Below are 25,296 nucleotides of genomic sequence, written 5' to 3' on the forward strand. Positions count from 1 at the left end.
TTACCTTGAGAAATTTATTTAGTTTCTCTGTGCTCCCAAGTTACTCATGCGTAAAAAGAGAAAAAATAACATCTATCTCATAGAATTGATGTGAGGATATAATCATCTGCATAATGCGAAGCACCTGGAACAATGCCACAGACTTTATTAAATATATACTACTTAATTGTATATGTTTCATCAGAAACATAACAGCAAATGGGTTAAGAGTACAAATATTAGATTTTGCTGCTCTGAAGTTGAACACCAGTTTCTAATGCTTACTAATAATCTCTTTTACCTCTCTGAACCATAGTATTTTAATCTATAAATTGGTTTTTCTTGGGGCCGGCATTGTATATAGCATGTAAAGCTGCTGCCTGCTCCATTTCCAATTCAGCTCCCTGCAAATGCACCTGGGAAAGCAGCAGTAGATGGCCCAAGTGCGTAGACCCCTGCTACCCACTTGAGAGACCTGGAAGAAGTTCCTGGTTCCTGGCTTTGGCCTGGCCCAGCCTCAGCCATTGTAGCAAGCTGGGGAGTGAACGAGCAGATGGGAGATTCTCTCTTTCTCTTTCTTTCTCCCTCTCTCTCTGTAAATCTGCCTTTCAAACAAATAAAATTAATCTAATAAAATTAGATTGAGTTGAATTATTCTATCCCATCAGGTAATTTTGAAGACTAAATATATTCAATATGTATTCATAGAAATCATTAAGAAAAAATGCTTTGTACAGTGAATCCTCAGTGAACCTTACCTATTCTTTTTCTTTTGTTATTTCATCAACTTTTCTTGATTTAGCAAGCTATAATAAAAAGAATCTGTTCTGCCTCTTCTCAGCTTATCTAACATGTGTAACAGCCCACCAATAATCTGATGAAGCAATAACCATTTCTGAAGATATACACATGTGTCCAAAGTGTTAGGAAGGGAGTTGGTGCTGTGGCATAGTAGATTAAGCTTCTGCCTGCAGCGGCAACATCCCATATGGATGCTGGTTCATGTCCCAGCTGCTCCTCTTCCAATCCAGCTCTCTGCTTATGGCCTGGGAAAGCAATGGAAGATGGCCCAATTGCTTGGGCCCCTGCACCCATGTGGGAGACCTGGAAGAAGCTCCTGGCTCCTGGCTCCTGGTTTCTGATCAGTTCAGCTCCGGCTGCTGTGGCCATTTGGGGAGTGAACAAGTGGATGGAAGAGCTCTCTATCTCTCTCTCTGTAACTCTCTCTCTCAAATAAATAAATAAAATATTAAACAACAACAATAACAAAGTGTTATTAGGTAGACTATACTTCTACTCCCCATCATGACAGGGAAACAGAGACCAGATTTACCCTTGTGTTCTAAAAACCAAAAAAATCAGATGAAATGTGAGTATGTGAAACAGTTTTCAGACATCAGACAGAAGGGAACTACAAGGGTTCTTCAAAGATTCATGGAAAATGAAATTAAAAGATAAGTTTATAATGGTGTAAGATCTTCTGAACAACTCTTCCTTTTCAATTCCTCCTTTGCTAGTTCCTCATAACCTCTAAAGAATAGATGGCTCTAGGACTCCGTCATTGGACATCTCTGCCCTCTCTAGCAATAGTCATTTATTGAATGAGCTCATAAATGTAACAATTTATATCAATTATGTGCTATCATTTTCTAATTATAAAGCTTTGATACTGACCTTGCATATTTTTCACTGAATATCTAACTAGCTATCTTTAGGGATTTCCCAGTCTCCGTTCATGGGAACCTAAATTTTTTAGAAGTTTAGCTCAAATTCTTCAGTCATTCTTTTTTCTCCTCAAACCCTACATCTAATCCATCAGAAAATCCCCTCTAGTCTACTCTGAAATATATATCCCTAAATATGACCCCATCTGCACCATCATGGTTTTAAACAAACCTTGTCTCTTACCTAGAGTACACAGTAGTCTTCTAACTACACATAGCCAAAGTGATCCTTTTGTGCTAAAGTCAAACTGTGACATACTTCTGCTCTAAACTCTCCAATGGCTGAGCCCTGGCTGCTCCACTTCTGATCCAGCTCCCTGCTAATGTGCCTGGGAAAGCAGAAGACAGCCCAAGTATTTGGGGCCCTGACACCCATATGGGAGACTGGATAAAGTTCCTGGCTTCTGGCTTCAGCCTGGTCCAGCCCTGGCTATTGCAGCCATTTGGGGAGTGAACCAGCAGATGGAAGATTCTCTATCTCTTCCTCTTTCTGTCTAACTCTTTCAAATAAATAAAATAAATATCAAACAAAAAAGAAACAAGGTTCTTAGAAGTTCTACTTAAGGGGCTGACACTGTGGCATAATGGGTAAAGCCGTCACCTACAGTGCCGGCATCCCATATGGGTGCTGCTTCAAGTCCCGGCTGCTCTTCTTCCAATCCAGCTCTCTCCTATGGCCTGGGAAAGCAATAGAGGCTGGGCCAAGTGCTTGGGGCCCTGCACCCATACGGGAGACCCAGAAGAAGTTCCTGGCTCCTGGCTTCGGTTCAGCACAGCTGCCAATTGGGGAGTGAATCAGTGGATGGAAGACCTCTGTCTTTCCTTCTCTTGCCTTCTCTCTCTCTGTAACTCTGACTTTCAAATAAACAAATAAATCTTAAAAAAAAAAAAAAATTCTACTTAATCTGGCTCTCCACTACAACTTAGACCACACTTCTCAATACCTAACTTATTCTGCACTAGCTTCAGTGGACTCTGTGCCACACAACATATTAAATAAGCTCCAAATTAGTTGTCCTGGCACTTACTGCTGTCTCTGCCTAGAACATTCTTCTTCAGATATCTCCATTCTGACTGTGTCTCATATCAGGTCTTTTCTCACAAGTCAAATTCCAATGAGGACCTCCACCAGTCACCTGATATAAAATGTCAATCCTGGCTTCCACATTGCCTTCTCCCCTTATCCTACTACATTTTTCTCAGTAGCACTTCATAGTCATATGTTTTATTATATATGTACTCATGAACTTACTTGTCTGCCTCCTTCCACTAGAATCTAAGCTCCTGAAGAAAGAGACTTTACTGCTTTGTGGTCACTGCTTTGTCGTCCATACCTAAAACAGTGCCTAGCACATAGTATATATACTCAAATAATGTTGAATATATGAAAATGAAAGCAGAAAGAAAAGGAAGAAGGACAGCTTTCATCAACTTGAATAAATCATTTAACCTATTTTAGACTCAGATTTTCCTATTTTCCTGAAGTGTTAAATGTGAAATTTGGACTTTTTAACTTTTAAAACTCTAGCATTCGATCATGCTATGGAGTGGTCACAGGCACAGTTCACAGAGATGTCCATGGTCAAGATATACTATGTGACTTTGTTTTAAAATTTGAACGTAGCAGAGGTCTGGGAATTCCTTTTACTCTTCTCTGTAATAGAGTCATGGCTCTCACTCAGTTTCTCCCCATTATTGAGGGTGAGGTGTGGGTTTTACCTATTGGACTAGATGCAATTGTTAAGGCCCCATTCACAGCACAGCAGGTTTCTTACCTCCACTGTAGTGGGTGGCTGGAACAGGGACTGCCAGGACTGCTGTGGGCTTGTGGGTTCAGGAAAAAGACAAGAGGAGAAGTAGCCAGCACACAGTCGGCACTAAATGGGACTTTAGGGAGACAGAGGGCTGGAGTTGATGTGGAAGAAAATATGTGATGGTTTACTTCGGCTCCTCGGCAAAGAGTAGAGATTCTGACAAGGTACCACAGTAGGAAAAAAACAGAGTCAGTGATTTTTTTTCTCAACCCAAATGAGACATATTCCAAAGTGGGTTAGTCTAGGCAACAGGCTCAAGAACAGTAAGTGCTCAAAAGTCCTTCTCCAATGAGCTCTTGAGTACCAAAGCTGAATGACAGTAGACACTAAAACTTAGTCATAGATTTAAAATTAAAAATGTAAGTTCCAGCTATTCAAATTATTTTAAATTGGCTTGTAAGCAAAGCAAAAACTTCAAATTTACTGCAGCACATCAATTAGTAAGCAACAGGTAATATTTCATGTTCAGTGACTAAATCCTCTTAAAGAAATACATATTTAGTCCATAAAAGTAAACATTCTCAATACTCTATACATTATCAATTATATATACAGTAATAACAACATCTTTAGCTAAGTTTTCTCTAATGAGTATATCAAACAATGCCACTCTATAACTTTTGCTTTTACTTAAATTTTCAATTTGCAGGTCTTTGCACTAAAAAAACCTTGTCAATTTGATAAGTTAAGTTCTACTGAAAACTATTAAATAATTAAAAGCATTACATTGAAAATAGATAGATGACATATATTTCTAATTTACTGTCATTGGTAGATGTGGCATAGATAATGAAAAGTAACTGCCAGTCTCACAGTCCTTATTTGCTGTCATATTGGCCTGGCTTTTCTATATAACTATTTTATTTCTAAGGTGGAAAACCTAAAAGGACTTAAGTATCACATAAGCACCTGATCTATTTCAAAATGATGTTACTTTTCTATATTACTATTATTGACTCTTTAGAACATAGATATGGTGACAGAGTACTTGTCTTAACTAGTCAAAGGAAAATCTTCAACTTCTGACTCATTATGCTTGTTAGAAGGCTTTGGCTTATTTCTTATAAGAGTACACAATATGGGAATAACGTAAGACATGAAAGGGGAAGGCAATCAGCTTTTCAAAATTAAAAGCATGCCCAAATTTCCACAAACTCAACATATTTTTTACAATTACAGGAAATAAAAATATTAATTTTGGATTGTCTCATTTTCAGAAAGAACTTTTCTTCTAAAGAACTACTTCAAAAAGTAAGTTTCCCCATATATTGTTAAAGCTAATTATGATGTACAATAAGATACTGAATATGCCGGAATAATATTGCTTATATAAAATTTTAGAGTCTTAAATCTTATCACATAATATGAAGTTTAGTCATTTTGACAAATATTAATTGGAATTATAAAAATCTATGAAAACCAAATCTCATTTTCTTTTGCTCCTAATTATCACTCTGCCAGCTAGTTATAGAATGGGGTTAGAGTCTAAAAAAGGATTGTACGAAATAGCAAAGGTGATTTATAAACTACTTGCTAGTTTCCCAGGGGTATTTTCAAAATTCAAAGTCACCAAAACAGATATAATGATTTATCTACCAATATCAGTCCACCACTATTTGAAGAGCATGATTTTTTGACCGCTTAAATATTCTCAAAATACAAACTCTGTTTTAAAATCATCAATTTTGCTAACAAGTCATTTTATTTTTTATATTATATTTAAATGATACTTTATTCGATAAAGCTTTTTAAAATTTTTCCTTTATAGTCTCAGCATGAGGTAAAGAGTTTTTTAAATACAATCCTCCAAACAAGCCCTATTTTCCAAGGTCCAATATAATCATGAATTCAATCACTGAGCACCTGCAGACACTGAAGGACACTCAGTGAAGAATGTGTGTGTCTGAACCACACTGTCTCCACTAAGCACTAATGCTCAGGGACATAATCCTGAAGTACACTTTCTCCAAGCTGAGGATTCCAGGGCTCTTCTTTCTCTGAAGAGCACTGGTCAATTCATCCAGCATTTCCTCAAACAAGGCTGAACAGCTATTGGAAAAGTCACCCAAAAGTAGAGGTCTGACAGGCCAAGGGCAATGTCCTCTCTATCCAAAAGATATTTCTCATTTTCTTTTGTTTCTCACATTCATGGTGCTTGTATTAGAAGTTTTAATATGAGGTTTAAATACACATTTGCTTTCAAAGCCAAGGAAAAGACTACCTTCATTATTGGCCCAGTTCCCCAAGTAACCTAGGAACCCCTAAAATTACATCCAACTCAGTTTCCAGAACTGGAAACTCCATATGCTCCTGCCAGGAACCACTGTTTTGACCTTGAATTATTACAGCCAGCTCAACCCTCTTCCTGACAGGCACCTCCAAGACAGAGTCTTCATCCAAGCACATGAAGCTGTGTTAGTTGGCATTAGTTCTTTTCCTGGCATCTGTCAATTTCCAGTCAGAGACCCCATCCTCCTTACTGAATCCGCAGGCATGGTGCTCCCAGTCTCTCTCTCCTCCGTTTCATCATTCTCCTGACTACTCAAAGTCTTGCCCTCTCACACCGGAGTCTTGGCAGGAAGTTCTCTCACAAAAGAAGTAGGTATTATGTCAGCCAAAAGAAACTTACAAAGGCTTCCCAAACTTATATGAAAAATTAAAGTACTTTTCTTTAAAAACATGATACTCAGAAACCTTCCTAAAAACCTAACAGCCCAGGAGGCAGCAGCGAGGCAGAGTGAAGAGTTCCAGATCCCAAATGAATCAGCTGTCCTCTGATCTGCCTGACATCATTCACACTCAGCCTGCTACAAATCAGAGTAGCAGAGAGCACCTTGTTCTGTTGTCAGTGACAAGCACCAAACTCCCTCCCCCTCAAATCACTTGCAACCTCCAACCCTGAGGCTTGGCAGCTGTGGAGACTGGCAGAAATCACACATACCAACTTGAAAACACACACTGTGTCAGAAATACTATTAGTCCAGGAGGCCTGAGCCAGGCTGCAACAGCTGTTGTGGTGGGCAGGGACTGGAAGAAGGCATATTAAGGATCCCAGATTGGTAAATTAATGAACTAAGAATAAGTGGGCATTTCTGCAACATTATTCATTCTCAAACTCAGGCCTGGGGGAGGATGACAGGGCTTTACTATTAGGGCTCACAGCACAGTCATTATTCAATTCTGACTCTGACCAATTTAACCAAACTCTGCACTCCAAGCAAAATTTAGTACTTTTATTCAATTTCCATGAATCTCTAATAATTAAGGACAATATTAATCTCTAAACTTGAATAACCTTGTGGTGAGAAAAGTCATAAGGGGAGTTAAGAAAGTAGGATCAGAAACTAGTTTAATTTCATACAATATCCATTACTGAAATCATTTCTATGGGGAACACTGCCCAACACTTCAAGGTAAGCTGCAGAAGAACTCTAGTGAAGGGTAAGCTACTGAACTTCCACAGGCTTTGGTTTCCCCACCTATAAAATCAAAGTAGTTTAGGAATCTGGCATATAGGGTGTCATGAGGAGTAATATATGTAAAACAGGAAAGTGCCTAGCACACAGAAAACATAAGAAGTGTGAGCTTCATTATTCTAGATCTTTCCTTCTAGGAGCTATCTCCCAGTCCAAAGGACGAGCTAAGTCTGAACAAAAGGAAACCAGCTGAGAACAGCATGGCCTGAAGAAAGCCAAGTGATGAAGTAAACTGCAGGGCTAAACACTGGCAGCTAAGGAAGCCAACAAGCGAGCAAAAACCTAAGTCTGCTGCTTCAGAGTCTCCATCAGTTCTGAAGGGCTCCTCTCATTCGTCTAGACAACAAAGTGTGTCAAACCAGTTTTCCAGAGCAACGTTAGAACTGAATCACACTCAACCACTGCTTTTTCACCTGTGGGTCTTGGCTCTTTAAGTCATGAAATCAGTTGAGGAAGTTAGAATCAATATTTCAGAAAATGGGAAGGGGTCGGCACTGTGCATAGTGGGATTAAAGCCACAGCCTGCAGTGTCAGAATCCCATGTGGGCACTGGTTTGTGTCCTGGCTGCTCCTCTTCTGATCCAGCTTCCTGCTAATGGCCTGGAAAAGCATAAGAAGATAGCCCAACGGTGCTGTGGTGTAGCAGGTAAAGCCACCACCTGCAGTGCCAGCATCTCATATGGATGCCGGTTCGAGTCCCAGCTGCTCCACTTCCGATCCAGCTATCTGCAATGGCCTGGGAAAGCAGTGGAAGATAGCCCAAGTCCTTGGGCCACTGCACCCACGTGGGAGACCCAGAAGAAGCTCTTGGCTCCTGGCTTTGGATTGGCCTGGCTCCAGCCATTGCAGACATTTGGAGAGTGAACCAGTGAATGGAAGACACTCACTCTCTCTCTCTCTCTCTCTCTCTCTCTCTGCCTCTCTTTAACTCATTCAAATAAATAAATAGTTTTTTTTTTTTTTAATAAAAAAAGGAAAGACACAGAGAAGTTAAGACCATACCACTGGCTAAATAGGAAAGCAGCCTTTCCTCAAGGTTTCCCTGCAACTGGGAAACACTGTGGAAAATGAAGCATCCCCGTTTCCTTATTACTTTATCCCATATTTACTGACTGTATTACCACTCTAAGAGTCAAGAAAGATAGGACAGAAGCCTCTGCTATGGGCTTCTCATTTCACAAATCCTGCACAATCACACAAACACAAAAATAAATTCATTGAAGAAATGAGGCTACCTCTGTCACAAGGTCAGGCATTCTGCACTGCAAAGGGAACTCTGAAAACCCATTCTGTGACTTACAGAAAGCAGACCTAGACTGAGTTCCTGGCTGTTAGCTTCAATCTGGCCCAACCCTAGGCTTTTGTGGCATTTGGGGAGTGAACCAGCCTATCAAAGTTCTCTCTCTGTTTACATAACTCTGTTGCTCTGCCTTTCAAATAAAATTATATAAAAACATTTTAAAGCATTAAAATTATCAAATTTTTACACTTTATATTTTTTATGAAAATGTATTCAAATTTGGTGCTCTGAATACAACCATCTTATTTCTAAATCCTATGAAAAATAAAAATTTAAAAACAAAGCAAAAAATAAAATCAAATAGATCACTAAAAATGAGGACAAGTTGTGATCATGATAGAGACAGAAAAAAAAAGTGAAGATTAGAAGAGAAACAAGAGAAAATCTACAAATAAATTGGTTTGCTTTAAATTGGAGGCTATGGGAGTGGCAGGGAACTACCAACAATGAACTGAACAGACTTACCTTAGACCTGCTGCTCTTTGAAAGACATCACTCCATAAAAGGAGACCCACATATTGGGGGAACAGTGGCCATTCACGCCCCAGGAGGGAGGGAATGAGATCTTATCATACTACTCAAGAGTGGCATGCAACTTTAAACTTACGAATTCTGAGGCCGGAGCCGCGGCTCACTAGGCTAATCCTCCGCCTTGCGGCGCCGGCACACCGGGTTCTAGTCCCTGTAGGGGCGCCGGATTCTGTCCCAGTTGCCCCTCTTCCAGGCCAGCTCTCTGCTGTGGCCCGGGAGTGCAGTGGAGGATGGCCCAAGTGCTTGGGCCCTGCACCCCATGGGAGACCAGGAGAAGCACCTGGCTCCTGTCTTTGCATCAGCGCGGTGCGCCGGTCGCAGCGCGCTGGCTGCGGCGGCCATTGGAGGGTGAACCAACGGCAAAGGAAGACCTTTCTCTCTGTCTCTCTCTCACTGTCCACTCTGCCTGTCAAAAAAAAAAAAAAAAAAAAAAAAAAAACAAAACTTATGAATTCTGACTGGTGCTGTGGAACAGCAGGTAAAGCTGCCACAGTGCCAGCATCCCACATGGACACTGGTTCAAGCCCCTGCTGCTCCACTTCCCATACAGCTCCCCATTAATGCACCTGGGAAAGCAAAGGAAGATGGTCCAAGTCCTTGGGCCCCTGCACCCATGTGGGAGACCCAGAGGACACTTTTAGCTCCTGACTTTGGCCTGGCCCAGCCCTGGACATTATGGCCATTTGTGGAGTAAACCAGTGGATGGAAGATTCCACCCCCTCCCCCACAATTCTACCTATAAATAAAATAAAAAATAAAAATTATAAATAAATTAAAATAATATCTGAATCTGAAAAGCTATGAACTGGTTAAAATTTTATCAAAGTTTACTCACTGGTGATGTACCAATCTTCTGCAAAATCAAAGGCTATTCTTTCCTTTACAATATAATATGCCAATGTAGTAATATTTTATGTCTTATCAGAAAAAATTTGTGTGCTTATCTATCATGTTCTTTATTATTTAGGAAATCAAAAACACAGGTTTTTCATGAAAAAGGTATTATCATTAAAAACTGTGCTACTTTTTTATTGTTTCTTTTAGTTTTTAATTAACATGTAACATTTGCACACTTTCATGGGACATACTGCAACATTTCAACACACACATTCAATGTAGATTCATGAAACAAGCTATTTTAAAATTTTCCATTGTTACTTTGGTTAAATTAAGTAATCAGGCCCTGTTGATTCTCAAGTACCAATAATACTAAGTGTTTCTAATCATAACTCTTAAGTTTTACTTTCCCCAAATCAGAATCCAAATATAGAAAACAATAAAATTTGCAGTATATTTTTATAAAGATTTTTTATTTATTTTTCTTGAAAGTCAGAGTTACACACACAGAGAGAAGGAGAGGCAGAGAGAGAGAGAGAGGTCTTCCATCCACTGGTTCACTCCCCAGATGGCCTCAACGGCCAGAGCTGCGCCAAGATCTGAAGCCAGGAGCTTCCTCCGGGTCTCCCACATGAGTGTAGGGGCCCAAGGACTTGGGCCATCTTCCACTGCTATCCCAGGCCACAGCAGAGAGCCGGAACGGAAGAGGAGCAGCCGGGACTCGAACCGGCGCCCACATGGGATGCCAGCGCTTCAGGCCAGGGCGTTAACCCACTGCGTTACAGCACCGGTCCCTTCAGTATATTATTATCTAATACCACCTCTGATATCCCAGAACATCCCAGAAAAAAATCAAAGATGTAATCTTCCAGTTTTTTAGAGAGGTACTAGAAATAATACATTTATTTGATGTTTTAATGAGTTTCATGGGGAAAGTCGTCTAATCAAAAGAGATGCTTGGGGCCGGCGCCGCGGCTCACTAGGCTAATCCTCTGCCTAGCGGCGCCGGCACACCAGGTTCTAGTCCCGGTTGGGGCGCCGGATTCTGTCCCGGTTGCCCCTCTTCCAGGCCAGCCCTCTGCTGTGGCCAGGGAGTGCAGTGGAGGATGGCCCCGGTGCTTGGGCCCTGCACCCCATGGGAGACCAGGAAAAGCACCTGGCTCCTGGCTCCTGCCATCGGATCAGCGCGGTGCGCCGGCCGCAGCGCGCTGGCCGCGGCGGCCATTGGAGGGTGAACCAACGGCAAAAGGAAGACCTTTCTCTCTGTCTCTCTCTCTCACTGTCCACTCTGCCTGTCAAAAAAAAAAAAAAAAAAAAAGAGATGCTTGGCTGGCGCCTCGGCTCACTAGGCTAATCCTCCGCCTGCGGTGCCGGCACCCGGGGTTCTAGTCCCGGTTGGGGCACCGGTTCTGTCCCAGTTGCTCCTCTTCCAGTCCAGCTCTCTGCTGTGGCCCGGTAAGGCAGTGGAGGATGGCACAAGTGCTTGGGCCCTGCACCCGCATGGGAGACCAGGAGAAGCACCTGGCTCCTGCCTTCAGATCAGTGCTGCGCGCCGGCCATGGCAGCCATTTGGGGGGTGAACCAACGGAAGGAAGACCTTTCTCTCTGTCTCTCTCTCTCTCATGGTCTAATTCTACCTGTCAAAAAAAAAAAAAAAAAAAAAAAAAAGAGAGAGAGAGAGAGAGAGATGCTTACCTTTACCTAAGTTAAATTTGAATAAAGAAGATGCTATTAATGTTCTAGAAATTATGATTAATTAATGGAAAGTTCCTGGAGACTTGTCAATGCCCTCATTTTCTATAGTATGTTCCTGTTTATGAGTCCTGATAGTATTTTGCAAGATTTTAGAAAACAACAGTTTGGTGATTTAAGTTATTATCTAAAATATTTATTTGGTAGTAACCTTAGTTTTAATATACGAATTTAGCATCATTTTGGTCAGTGGAATTTTACAACACAGACGTCTAGCACGTACTCCTCCTGACTAACTGAATCTCTACTTGGTATCTTCACTATATTAGTGGTATGTTCTCAGTATGTGTGTCGTACCACATTATTAAATCTTACATAGCAAGATATTTTTCCTCTGTAAAAATTATGTTCAACCATGTTTTATAAATCAAATGTGGCAGTCACTGTCTTCTTTGAAAAGAATTATTCTTAGGGATACTTTGGTAAATCTTTTTAGATTGGCTTTATTATTCATAGTTCACTTGACACAGAAACAGCATAATTCCTTTGTGAGTTGCATTATTCTTAGTATGAACTTTTATCAGAACTTTCACATTTGAAAATTATCAGTAATAAACTCACCAGAGCTATTTTAAGTCTCTATCATCTTTACAGAGTTTGTTTTACACTGATGCTTATCTGAACAAGAAACGATAGTCCATGTCTTCAACAAAGGAGGACTGTCCCAGGACTGCAGCAGGGTTTTAAAACTATTGACACGTCAAAGAATAGACTCTTGGGTACAGGTTTCCAATTGCGGCACTTGGACAACTGGGCAACTTCCAGACCATTCCAGCAGACTGAGTCACAATTTCCAGAACTCATTTTAGCCAAGTAGCAGACCACAAACCTAAGGTTCAGTGGAATGAGAACTAATATATGAGACAATGAAGAATGATGTAGCTATTTGCTTAAAATATTGTCTTAATACATAATTCCAGACAGAGGAAAACCAATCCTATTGCTTCTTAAGCTATCTATAACTCTTAAAAGTGTCTTTGCTCTTATACCACGTTCCTAAATCATATTTTATTCTTGGTAACTCTCTAACCCATAAATGAGAAAATCTTATTAAGGAGTCTTACTTTTCAAAACAATACAGTTATCTGAAAAAGCTTAATAATAATTCCTTCTTTTTACCAGAGTATAATTGTAAAAAATGGTTGTACCACCAAGGGAGCGTACCTGAAATGTTGTATCTGAGAATTACACACACATGATCAAGTTTAACAAGCACTGTTAAGGAACTATGGTTGAATTTATGGAATACTTGCGAAACCCTCACAGGAAAAATACCTGGCATCTTCTCTTACAGGGCCCAGTCTTACACATGGGAAGGAAGGTTATCTTCCAGCAACTCAAGGACATGCAGGATATTTTAGAGATCTTGGCAATAGAGGAATTCACCCAAATTTACGGGTACTGCCAGTGAAATCTGACAGAATATCTTAGGTTGGCTTCTAGACTCATAATACAAGTAACAGAGGCTTTTAAAAGTCTAATTAGCATTCTTGTTACACTATGTAAATAATCAGGCCAAAAATGTTTGAAATTATTTTAGATCTAAAGGTAGGAGATTGTATGAAAATTCAGAATAAGCCAAAAAAGAAGGTGGGGGGAGAAGGAAGAGAGGAAGGGATGGAGGGAAAAAAGAAAGGGAAGAACAGAACAATTGCTGGGTATGTGCAGGGTACGTCTGAGAGAATAATATAATGCATTGCTTAGAGAATATTGCTCTAGGTTATTTGTTTTTTTTTTTTCTAAAAAAAGATTTATTTATTTATTTGAAAGTTAGAGTTACACAGAGAGAAAAGAGGCAAAGAGAGAGAGAGAGAGAGAGGTCTTCCATCACTGGTTCACTCCCCAATTGGCTGCAATGGCCCAAGCTACACAGATCCAAAGCCAAGAGCCAGGAGATACCTCCAGGTCTCCCATGCGGGTGCAGGGGCCCAAGGACTTAGGCCATCTTCTGCTTTCCCAGGCCATAGCAGAGTGCTGGATTGGAGGAGGAGCACCTGGGTCTTGAACCAGTGCCCACGTGTAATACCGGAACTGCAGGCAGCAGCTTTACCTGCTATGCCACAGTGCCGGCCCCAGCTATTTGGTTCTAATCCTCTATTACCTTTGATCTATATTATTACTCTGTAAGTTACAACCAATGACAATGTATAATAATTCTTATCTATATACACACAAATTTTGTATAGTGGAGGTTCAGCTGCTTTCTCTTTTTCCTATAACACTTTGTAACCATTTTTTAATTTATTGCAAGAAACCTTTATTCCACAATTGTGCTTTTATTTCTTTTTTTTTTTTTAACTTTTTTTTTTTTTTTTTTTTTTTTGACAGGCAGAGTGGACAGTGAGAGAGAGAGAGACAGAGAGAAAGGTCTTCCTTTGCCGTTGGTTCACCCTCCAATGGCCGCCATGGCCAGCGTGCTGCGGCCGGCTTACCACGCTGATCCGATGGCAGGAGCCAGGTACTTATCCTGGTCTCCCATGGGGTGCAGGGCACAACCACTTGGGCCATCCTCCACTTCACTCCCTGGCCACAGCAGAGAGCTGGCCTGGAAGAGGGGCAACCGGGACAGGATCCGGTGCCCCGACCGGGACTAGAACCCAGTGTGCAGGCGCCACAAGGCGGAGGATTAGCCTAGTGAGCCACGGCGCCGGCCTTCATTTCTTTTTTTTTTTTTTAAGATTTACTTATTTATGGGTTAATAACCAGAATCTACAAAGAGATCAAGAAACTCCACAACATCAAAACAAACAACCCACTTAGGAATTGGGCCAAGGACCTCAATAGACATTTTTCAAAACAGGAAATCCAAATGGCCAACAGACACATGAAAAAATGTTCAAGATCACTAGCAATCAGGGAAATGCAAATCAAAACCACAATGAGGTTTCACCTCACCCCGGTTAGAATGGCTCACATTCAGAAATCTACCAACAACAGATGCTGGCGAGGATGTGGGGAAAAAGGGACACTAACCCACTATTGGTGGGAATGCAAACTGGTCAAGCCACTATGGAAGTCAGTCTGGAGATTCCTCAGAAACCTGAATATAATCCTAGCATACAACCAGCCATACCACTCAAAGGAAATGAAATTGGCAAACAAAAATGCTGTTTGCACCTTAATGTTTATTGCAGCTCAATTCACAATAGCTAAGACCTGGAACCAACCCAAATGCCCATCGACAATAGACTGGATAAAGAAATTATGGGACATGTACTCTATAGAATACTATACAGCAGTCAAAAACAATGAAATATGGTCATTTGCAAGAAGATGGAGGAATCTGGAAAACATTATGCTGAGTGAATTAAGCCAGTCCCAAAGGGACAAATATCATATGTTCTCCCTGATCGGCGACAACTAACTGAGCACCAAAGGGGAAACCTGTTGAAGTGAAATGGACACTATGAGAAACAGTGACTTGATCAGCCCTTGTCCTGACTGTTGATGTACAATGTAATACTTTATCCATTTTAGTATTTTTTCTTTGTTTTGTTCTAGTTTGGTTGAACTCTGTAATTAACACACAATTATTCTTAGGTGTTTAAATTTTAACTGAAAAGTGATCCCTGTTAAATATAACAGTGGGAATAAGAGAAGGAGGAGATGTACAATTTGGGACATGCTCAATTGGACTTACCCCAAATGGTGGAGTTAGAAACGTGCCAGGGGATTCCAATACAATCCCATCAAGGTGGCATGTACTAATGCCATCTCACTAGTCCAAGTGATCAATTTCAGTTCACAATTGATCACACTGATAGGTCTAAGAGTCAAAGGGATTGCACAAACAAGACTAGTGTCTGCTAATACTAACTGATAGAATCAAAAAGGGAGAGGGCTGACACCGCGGCTCAATAGGCTAATCCTCCACCTAGCAGCGCCGGCACACCAGGTTCTAGTCCTGGTCAGCGCACCGAATTCTGTCCCGGTTGCCCCTCTTCCAGGCCAGCTCTCTGCTATGGCCAGGGAGTGCAGTGGAGGATGGCCCAAGTACTTGGGCTCTGCACCCCATGGGAGACCAGGAGAAGCTCCTGGCTCCTGCCATCGGATCAGTGCAGTGCACCAGCCACGGCGGCCATTGGAGGGTAAACCAACGGCAAAGGAAGTCCTTTCTCTCTCTCTCTCTCTCTCACTGTCCACTCTGCCTGTAAAAAAAAAAAGAGAGGGGAACGATCCATCATGGGAACCGGGATACACAGCAGACTCATAGAATGGCAAATGTCCTAAATAGCACTCTGGCCTCAGAATCAGCACTTAAGGCATTCAGATATGGCTGAAGAACCCATGAGAGTATCTTAGGCATGGAAAGCCAAGACACTCTGGCGGGAGGGGGGGACCTAAATGAAAGATCTCTGCGAGTGAGATCCCAGTGGAAAGAACGGGGCCATCAAAGAAGGAGGTACCTTTCTCTGAAGGGAGGAGAGAACTTCCACTTTGTCTATGACCCTGTCGGAATAAGATCGAAGTCGGCGAACTCAAAAGGCTTCCATAGCCTGTGCAACTCATGACTAGAACCTAGGGAGATTACTGATGCCATAAACAAGACTGTCAAATTGTTAAGTCAACAACAGGAGTCACTGTGTACTTACTTCTCATGTGGGATCTGTCCTTAATGTGTTGTCCAATGTGAAGTAATGCTATAACTGGTACTGAAACAGTATTTTACACTTTGTGTTTCTGTGTGGGTGCAAACTGATGAAATCTTTACTTAATATATACTATTTTTATTTTTATTTTTATTTATTTACTTATTTATTTTTGACAGGCAGAGTGGATAGTGAGAGAGAGAGACAGAGAGAAAGGTCTTCCTTTTGCCGTTGGTTCACCCTCCAATGGCCACCACAGCCAGCGCGCTTCGGCCGATGCACCATGCTGATCCAAAGGCAGGAGCCAGGTGCTTCTCCTGGTCTCCCATGGGGTGCAGGGCCCAAGCACTTGGGCCATCCTCCACTGCACTCCCGGGCCACAGCAGAGAGCTGGCCTGGAAGAGGGGCAACTGGGAAATAATCTGGCGCCCCGACAGGGACTAAAACCCGGTGTGCCGGCGCTGCTAGGTGGAGGATTAGCCTATTGAGCCATGGCGCCGGCCATTAATATATACTAAATCGATCTTCTGTATATAAAGAGAATTGAAAATGAATCTTGATGTGAATGGAATGGAAGAGGGAGTGGGAGATGGTAGGGGTGTGAGTGGGAGGGAAATTATGGGGGGGAAGAGCCATTGTAATCCATAAACTGTACTTTGGAAATTTATATTTAATAAATTAAAAAAAAGATTTACTTATTTATTTGATAGTCAGTTAGAGAAAGAGGGAGAGAGAAAAAGAGAGAGAGAGAGTAGATCTTCTATCTACTGGTTCACTCCCCAAATGGCTACAATGGCCAGAGCTGGGCTAGGCCAAAGCCAGGAGTTTCACCTGGGTTTCCCACATGGATCCAGGCAACCAAGGACGTGGGCCATTGTCCGCTGCTTTTTCAGGCACATTATCAGAAAGCTCAATAGAAAGTGGAGCAGCAGCACTCAAACTGGCACCCATATGAGATGCCAGCATTGCAGGCAGCAGCTTAACCCATTGAGCCACAACACGCTGGCCCCTCATTTCTCTTTTGAACTTGCTTTTAGATATACCTACTACACCACAGCACCAGCCCCTTACATGTGTATTTTTAAAAAATCAGTAGCTTTGCATATATTTTTAAATTTTTTATTATGAAACTAGACATACTTCTCATGGCAGGAAGAGGCCACATTTCACTGTAAAGTTTGTTAGCTCTATTTAAAAATCTTTTTTTTTTTTTTGGACAGGCAGAGTGGACAGTGAGAGAGAGAGAGACAGAGAGACAGAGAGAAAGGTCTTCCTTTTCTTTTGGTTCACCCCCCAATGGCCGCTGCAGCCGGCGCACCACGCTGATCCGAAGCCAGGAGCCAGGTGCTTCTCCTGGTCTCCCATGGGATGCAGGGCCCAAGCACTTGGGCCATCCTCCATTGTACTCCCGGGCCATAGCAGAGAGCTGGCCTGGAGGAGGGGCAACTGGGGCAGGATGCGGCGCCCCGACCGGGACTAGAACCCAGTGTGCCGGCGCCGCTAGGTGGAGGATTAGCCTATTGAGCCGCGGCGCCGGCCCCCCTTTGAATCTTAATCCTATCAATTTGATCAACTGTGAACTGAAATCGATTACTTGGACTAGTGAGATGGCATTGGTACATGCCACCTTGATGGGATTGAATTGGAATCCTCTGGCACGTTTTTAACTCTGCCATTTGGGGCAAGTCATATTGTAACTCCATTTCTTTAAAAGACCAATTTTTAAAAGATAGGTTCTTGGGGCTGGCGCCATGGCTCACTTGGTTAATCCTCTGCCTGTGGCGCCGGGATCTCATATGGGCACCGGGTTCTAGTCCCGGTTGCTCCTCTTCCAGTCCAGCTCTCTGCTGTGGTCCAGGAGGGCAGTGGAGGATGGCCCAAGTGCTTGGGCCCCTGCACCCACATGGGAGACCAGGAGGAAGCACCTGACTCCCGTATTCAGATTGGCATAGAACCAGTTGTGGCGGCCATTTGGGGAGTTAACCAACGGAAGGAAGACTTTCCTCTCTATCTCTCTCTCACTGTCCATAACTCTGCCTGTCAAATAATAATAATAATAAAAAGATAGGTTCTTAAATGTAATATAAACCTAGACAGTCTGGTTTCACAATCCATAAAGCTACCAAAACTTCTTGATTTTCAAAGCTCCACAGAAAAACTAAAACCCTGCACTGGCTATATTAGACACCACTGATAATTCATAAAAGGATTATTACGTATTTGTAGTAGGTGGTATCCCTTCTCAGCACGTTGTCTAGAAGCACTGATTCAGCACCAAGTTGCATCAGAGTGTGAAAATAAATGGTGCTATGGCAGTTTCACAAGGGCAAAGTTTGCCACATCACATCCTTGAGCCTCAATAACTCTTCGTTTCCACTGCCCATCACTACAGATACCAGATGTTCACTTTCATCCAGTATTTGGAGTCCAAAACTACTGCCCAAATGAGTAAGTCTACAATGCAAAAGAAAAACTAGCCCAGGGATTCTAAAAATAAAGACCGGAAACATCAACACACACACACATACAAACACACACACATACACACATGAAGCATTATACAGCTATCTCTTCACTCCAACAGTCCAATTTTTTTAACGTCCAATGAGTGCTGACAGCCTCTAAGAAGTAAAGCAAGACATTTAATTAAATATGAGGGCAGGGGCCGGTGTTGTATAACAGGTTAAGCCACCACCTGAAGCACTGGCATCCCAAGTGCTTAGGCCCCTGCACCCATGCGGGAGACCTGGAAGAAGCTCCTGCTCCTGGCGTCAGCACCAGCCATCGTGGTCAATGAAGAGTGAACTAGCGGATGGAAGATCTCTTTCTCTCTCCCCCTCCCTCCTTCCCTCCCTCCCTCTTTTTGTGTAACTCTGCTTTTCAAGTAAATAAATCTTAAAAAATAAAATTAAAATTAAAAGAAGTATGAGGGTAATTGCCTTAAATTATCATGAGTGTTAGAAAAGCTGAACTTTCTGAGGAACTAAAAGGACAAAAATATCATTTACATCTAGCTCTCAAATGTGGAGTCCAGGTATTGGTGCTGACATTCATAGCAGAACAACCCTTTATGAAAGGAATTGCTGGCCGGCGCCGTGGCTTGATAGGCTAATCCTCTGCCCTGGCACCGGCACACCGGGTTCTAGTCCCAGTTGGGGCGCCGGATTCTGTCCCAGTCACTCCTCTTCCAGGCCAGCTCTCTGCTGTGGCCCGGGAGTGCAGTGGAGGATGGCCCAAGTGCTTGGGCCCTGCACCCGCATGGGAGACCAGGAAAAGCACCTGGCTCCTGGCTTCAGATCGGCACAGTGCGCCGGCCACAGCAGCCATTGGAGGGTGAACCAACGGAAAAAGGAAGACCTTTCTCTTTGTCTCTGTCTCTCTCTCACTGTCCACTCTGCCTATCAAAAATAAATAAAAGAAAGAAAGAAAGAAAGGAAGGAAGGAAGGAAGGAAGGAAGGAAGGAAGGAAGGAAGGAAGGAAGGAAGGAAGGAAGGAAGGAATTGCCAAAACAAGGCCACCTACACAGAACTGGATGAGGAAAGCCATTCATAGCTATACTGGTTATGAAAAACTAAAACACCGTTCTCCTCTAGCTTGGGTCAAGAAACACAAAAACCTCAGAACTTCAAATTATTTTTCTGAAGACATGCACACTTTGAACAAATGTATCAAAAATCCCCTATACATATTCTAGACTAGATTTTTAATGCATTAAAAATTGTCCAGATGGGTTTAAATATGAAACAGCTTTCTAAAAATGAAAATGATTTAATTTCAAGAAGCCAAATTTAAAATAAATGGTATGATACAGGCCAAAAGAACTTTTATAACCAACCTGTCCCAATAAAGCCCTATCACAGCAGGCATGAATGTTGTCATTCTTCATATTCTCTTCCCTAATATGACCATAGCTACTTATTCCAGACTCCTGCTCTTTGCTCAAATGTCACCTTAATGAGAAAATTAATTCCTGGACAATGTAATTTGAAACTTAAAAATCTCTGTCCTACCAAAATACATACCCTCGTTTTCCTATCTGGCTTTATTTTCTTTATAGTACTCAGTACAAAATAATATGCCATAGATGTTTCTATTTGTCTCTCTTGAACAAAATGGGAAGCACCTGGCTCCTGTCTTCAGATCAGCATGGTGTGCCGGCAGCCATTGGAGGGTGAACCAAGGGCAAAGGAAGACCTTTCTCTCTGTCTCTCTCTCTCACTGTCCACTCTGCCTGTCAAAAAAAAAAAAAAAAAAAAAAAAAAAAAAAAAAAAAAAAACACCTTCTGGAGCTAGTGCTTTGGCACAGTGGGTTAATCCTCTGCATGTAATACCAGCATCCCATATGGATGCTGGTTCTAGTCCCAGCTGCTGCTCTTCTAATCCAGCTCTCTGTTATGGCCTGGGAAAGCAGCAGAAGACAGCCCAAGTCCTTGGGCCCCTGTTCCCATGTGGGAGGCCCAGCAGAAGCTCATGGCTCCTGGCTTCAGTGTGATCCAGCTCCAGTCGTTATGGCCATCTGCTGAGTGAACCAGCGGATGGAAGATCTTTCTCTCTGTCTCTCTTTTTCTCTCACTGTCTGTAACTCTACCTCTCAAATAAATAAATAAACTTCTAAAACCTTCTAGACTAGGTGACAAGAAACAATGAGGCAAATGGTGAGTCATTTGTTTTCCTAGCATCAATTTTTTCACACTGATTACAACTTTTAAGTACAAATTAAGTTTATTCAAACACATGTTCTATGGTTCTTACTTTTCTGACTTCTTTGCTGAGAATGCTAAGCAGTACAGCTTGCCTTCTGCTGCATGCTCTCTACAAAGACTTGCCCTGTTCCATACTGAAGAAGGGCCATGGAACAGCAGTGACATGGGGGAGATGGATGAGCACGGAGAGTAGGTAGCCAAACCTCTCACTTGTAAAGCAGAAAGGATACTTTCTGTATACAGCTACACATAACTTGTCAAGAGCAAAGCCTCATTGGTATCTATGTTTCCTCATTTCCTTACAAAAAAGAAAAAGCTTTTGCTACTCTTTCAATATTAGAGATAAAAAAGATATTGTTTATATGGAAGAAATGGAGAATTTCTGGCATTTTAAATAATATAAGCTCTTCAAGAGAATAATGTATCTGGGGCCGGCGCCGTGGCACAGTAGGTTAATCCTCTGCCTGTGGTGCTGGCATCCCATATGGGCACTGGTTCTAGTCCCGGCTGCTCCTCTTCCAATCCAGCTCTCTGCTATGGCCTGGGATAGCAGTAGAGGATGGCCCAAGTTCTTGGGCCCCTGCACCCGCGTGGGAGACCCAGAAGAAGCTTCTGGCTTCTGGCTTTGGATTGGCGCAGCTTTGGCTATTGCAGCCATTTGGGGAGTGAACCAACGGAAGAAAGACCTTTCTCTCTGCTTTTCCCTCTGTCTGTAACTCTACCTCTCAAATAAATAAATGAAATCTTACATTATAACTTCAGAACTTAGATCTGTTCCCAGCACATACTACGTATGAATGTGTATTTTTTACTGGATGATCAAGTGTCCAAATTTGAGTTATATTATCTAAAAAGGAAAAGTCTAGCTCTGATTCTTATTAATTAAACATTTTACAGCAGTTGAAATAGGTCTAACTTATATAACACTAAAATGATCAAAAAATTATTTTGGTTTAAAACTGAGGGGTCAGCACTGTGGCGTAGTGGGTAAAGCCACCACCTGCAGTGCCAGCATCCCATATGGGCGCCGGTTCAAGACCCGGCTGCTCCACTTCCAATCTAGCTCTCTGCTATGTCCTGAGAAAGCAGTAGATGATGACCCAAGTCCTTGGGCCCCTGCACCCACATGGGAGACCAGAAGAAGCACCTGGCTCCTGGCTTCGGATCGGTGCAGCTGTGGTTGTTGCGGCCTATTGGAGAGTGAACCAGTGGATGGAAGACCTCTCTCTCTCTCTCTCTCTCTCTCTCTCTCTGTCTCCTTCTCTATATATATAACTCTTTCAAATAAATAAATAAATCTTTAAAAAAAAAAAAACTGAAGTGATTGGAGCCGGCGCTATGGTGTAGTGGGTAAAGCAGCCTCCTGCAATGCCAATATCCCATGTGGGCGCCCGTTCAAGATCCAGCTGCTCCACTTCCAATCCAACACTCTGCTATGGCCTGGGAAAGCAGTGGAAGATGGCCTAAGTCCTTGGGCCCCTGCACCCGCATGGGAGACCCGGAAGAAGCTCCTGGCTCCAGGCTTCAGATCGGCACAGCTCCGGCCACTGCGGCCAATTGGGGAGTGAGCCAGCAGATGGAAGACCTCTCTCTCTATCTCTTTGCCTCTCCTTCTCTCTGTGTGTAACTCTTTCAAATAAATAAATAAATATTTTAAAAAATAATAATAATAAATAAAACTGAAGTGACCAAAAAATTCTTTCAGTATCAAATGAAAATAAGGATAACCCTCTTCCTCCTCCTTCCCCGCTACTTCGTTCATTAGAGGCACACATTCCTGGAAGAAGCTACCAAACTCAGGCATTAATTCATTTCACTTAATCTTGAAGCAAAGCTCAGAGAACTTTCAAATAAAGAGAATCAAAAGAAATAAATGTCAGAAGTATTAGGAAACACAAATATTTGCAGAATATAATGCTGAAAAGCCAGTCCCCTTAAATATACCTACTCAGTGGAGCACCCCAGTGAGAGTCTTGCTGATGTAGTATGTGTAGCATCCCTGCCCAAGTTTATAGAAGACTTGGGACACCAGTGAAGCCAGAACTGAAATCCACTGTTAAATCTAAATTTAAAGGAACATATGTGGCTCTTAAATAACAGAACCAGCCTAAATTTAATCCAACATGTTTACAAGAATTCTAAAAATAATACATCTTAGAATAAAACTACTTGTAAAAGTAATGAATCACTATCACATAATATTAAGTGATCCTTCCAATAAAAAAGAAATCCTTTAATAAAAAGAAAAAGTGTGTGTCATGATCTTCATTTTGTACATCAGGCAACTAAGATTAAAGTCAATGAAGTGATTTGTTTAGGTTTACAAAGCAAGATAAGTGACACAGCCAAGACTTACACCTAAGGTTCAAGTGTTTTCTGCCTTATAAGTAAAGTCCCATCATGACTTTTCATAAGCTAGCCAAAAAGGCTTTACAAAAATCTGAATGCAATGTAGTCAAGAGTGCTTTTTACAAAATAAAATCCCAAAGACAGTAATATAATTATTACGTTTGTATTCCATAAATTTGAAAAACTGCATATGATATAAAGTATACTTAATAAATAAAGATGAATATTGTTATGACCTCCTCCTTAATTACATCTCATATGCTTCTGCAAGAGTTTCAAAGCCTTTGTTTTTTATCATAGCTCTATTTTATTTAGTGTTTCCCAAATTTGCTATTAGTAAATCATGGTGGAGACGGTTTGAATGTATAAAATATAGGTTCTTGGATACCAATATGCACTTAAACCATCATTCCAGATGTCCTGGATAAGTCACATTTGCAATATTGTCCCAGCAGAATTCTTTTTTTTTTTTTTTTTTTTTTTGACAGGCAGAGTGGACAGTGAGAGAGAGAGACAGAGAGAAAGGTCTTCCTTTTGCCGTTGGTTCACCCTCCAATGGCCGCCACGGCCGGCGCACCGCACTGATCCAATGGCCGGAGCCAGGTACTTATCCTGGTCTCTCATGGGGTGCAGGGCCCAAGCACTTGGGCCATCCTCCACTGCACTCCCTGGCCACAGCAGAGAGCTGGCCTGGAAGAGGGGCAACCGGGACAGAATCCGGCGCCCTGACCAGGACTAGAACCCGGTGTGCCGGCGCCGCTAGGCAGAGGATTAGCCTAGTGAGCCGCGGTGCCGGCCCCCAGCAGAATTCTTAAAGACAGTCCAAGAAATTATTAGGGAATTAAAATGCAGACAAAGACTTTTTGTCAATCTCCTCTAACCCTGAAGCTAGAGTAAAAACTAAAAGGTTGGGAACATATTTCAACCGAGTTTCCAAACTTAGCTGTGCTTGCCCCAGCTTGTCAGAAAAGTCTGTCCTCCCCTAGCCCCATTTACACAATAAACACAGACACAGAGCTTCATTTTTAACATCTTTACCTTCTTAGTTTGAGTCTACTAAAACTCAATAAATCTCAAAACACAAGTATAAGACATTTAAGTGATAGCTTTCCCAAAATGCTAGGCAAACATTGACATAGGAAAGGAGCTTTGAGGGAGGGAAAGTAAGAAAAGAAAGGACAACCTGACTTATCAAAAGAAGTTAGCTGGTCTGCTGGCTTCCCTGGCACAGATAGCAGCCCACAGGGGGAAAAGATAAAGAGAGAGAGAGAGAGAGAGAGAGAGAGAGAGAGAGATTGATTGATTCTTGAATGGGATTCCTACAATGCTAAGAGCAGTTCCCAAGACAGATTTCCAAGTAGAAGATCATTATAATTGTAATGGTAATATCAATCTACTTACAAGCTGCCTCTTCTTGGAAGGCTCAACTCCTTCTGAAAAATAAAATACACACAAATTAGACAAAAATAAGGGCCCATTTCAGTTGTGTAGGTTTTTCAAATGTCCCAGGAGATTTACAGCATTCTCTCAATAATCATCTCATTCTAAATAAACTTTCCTATTAATATCAGTGAAATAAAGAGCCATCAGAATAATTATACTTCTTTATTTTTCCTTCCTAAAAGGAATGTCAGACCATTTGCAATATTTTTTCCACTAGATGGAACCATCTCCCCAGTAAAGATTCCATGTACTCTTTGGGCCAAGCATTAACTACTGATAAATTTGTAAAGGATTCATATAATTAGCAACAGCAATATGAAATGAATGAAATGGGATGAGGGGGCAGTATTAGACAAATAAGTAAGTATAAAAATAGGGAAAAAAAGATTACCATACATACCACTGGCATGAAAAATAACCCTTACCATAAGTTGGAGTCCCTATGACTTGCTTTCCAAATAAATAAAGTCCCAATTCTCACGGGCCCCACTTAACAACCACTTAACAATTTTTTTTTTAAGATTTATTTATTTGAAAGACTGAGTTACAGAGAGAAAGAGGGACAGATACAGAGAGAGAAAGAGATATCTTCTAAACTCTGGTTTATTTCCCAGATGGTCACAATGGCCAGGGCTGAGCCAGGCCAGAGCCAGGAGTCAGGAGTTTCATACAGGTCTCCCAAGTGGGTAGCAGGATGACCCAAAGACTTGGGCCATCTTGCATTGCTTTTCCCAGGCTATTAGCAGGGAGCTGGATCAAAAGTGGAGCAGCCAGAACACAAACTAGTCACCCATATAG

The 25,296-nt window shown here is 41.8% G+C and overlaps 1 protein-coding gene across 8 annotated transcripts in view; it reads right to left on the reverse strand.

Annotated features, from left to right (window-relative positions):
- Positions 1-25,296, reverse strand: part of MAST2 (microtubule associated serine/threonine kinase 2) — a 237,707-nt gene that overhangs the window by 90,544 nt on the left and 121,867 nt on the right. For 3 of the 8 annotated variants that reach the window (XM_051857815.3, XM_051857812.3, XM_070078565.2), the window contains one exon: positions 24,457-24,488. In XM_051857815.3, the coding sequence (XP_051713775.1) occupies positions 24,457-24,488 (32 nt within the window). Of the gene's footprint in view, positions 1-3,478; positions 3,674-5,997; positions 7,983-24,456; positions 24,489-25,296 lie in introns of those variants that run through there. The other 5 variants (XM_070078564.2, XM_051857817.3, XM_051857809.3 and 2 more) reach the window with 4 other exon arrangements.

The sequence above is a fragment of the Oryctolagus cuniculus genome, chromosome 7 (assembly GCF_051225735.1).
Source record: "Oryctolagus cuniculus isolate XC-2025 breed Fujian yellow rabbit chromosome 7, ASM5122573v1, whole genome shotgun sequence".
Classification (NCBI taxonomy): domain Eukaryota; kingdom Metazoa; phylum Chordata; class Mammalia; order Lagomorpha; family Leporidae; genus Oryctolagus; species Oryctolagus cuniculus.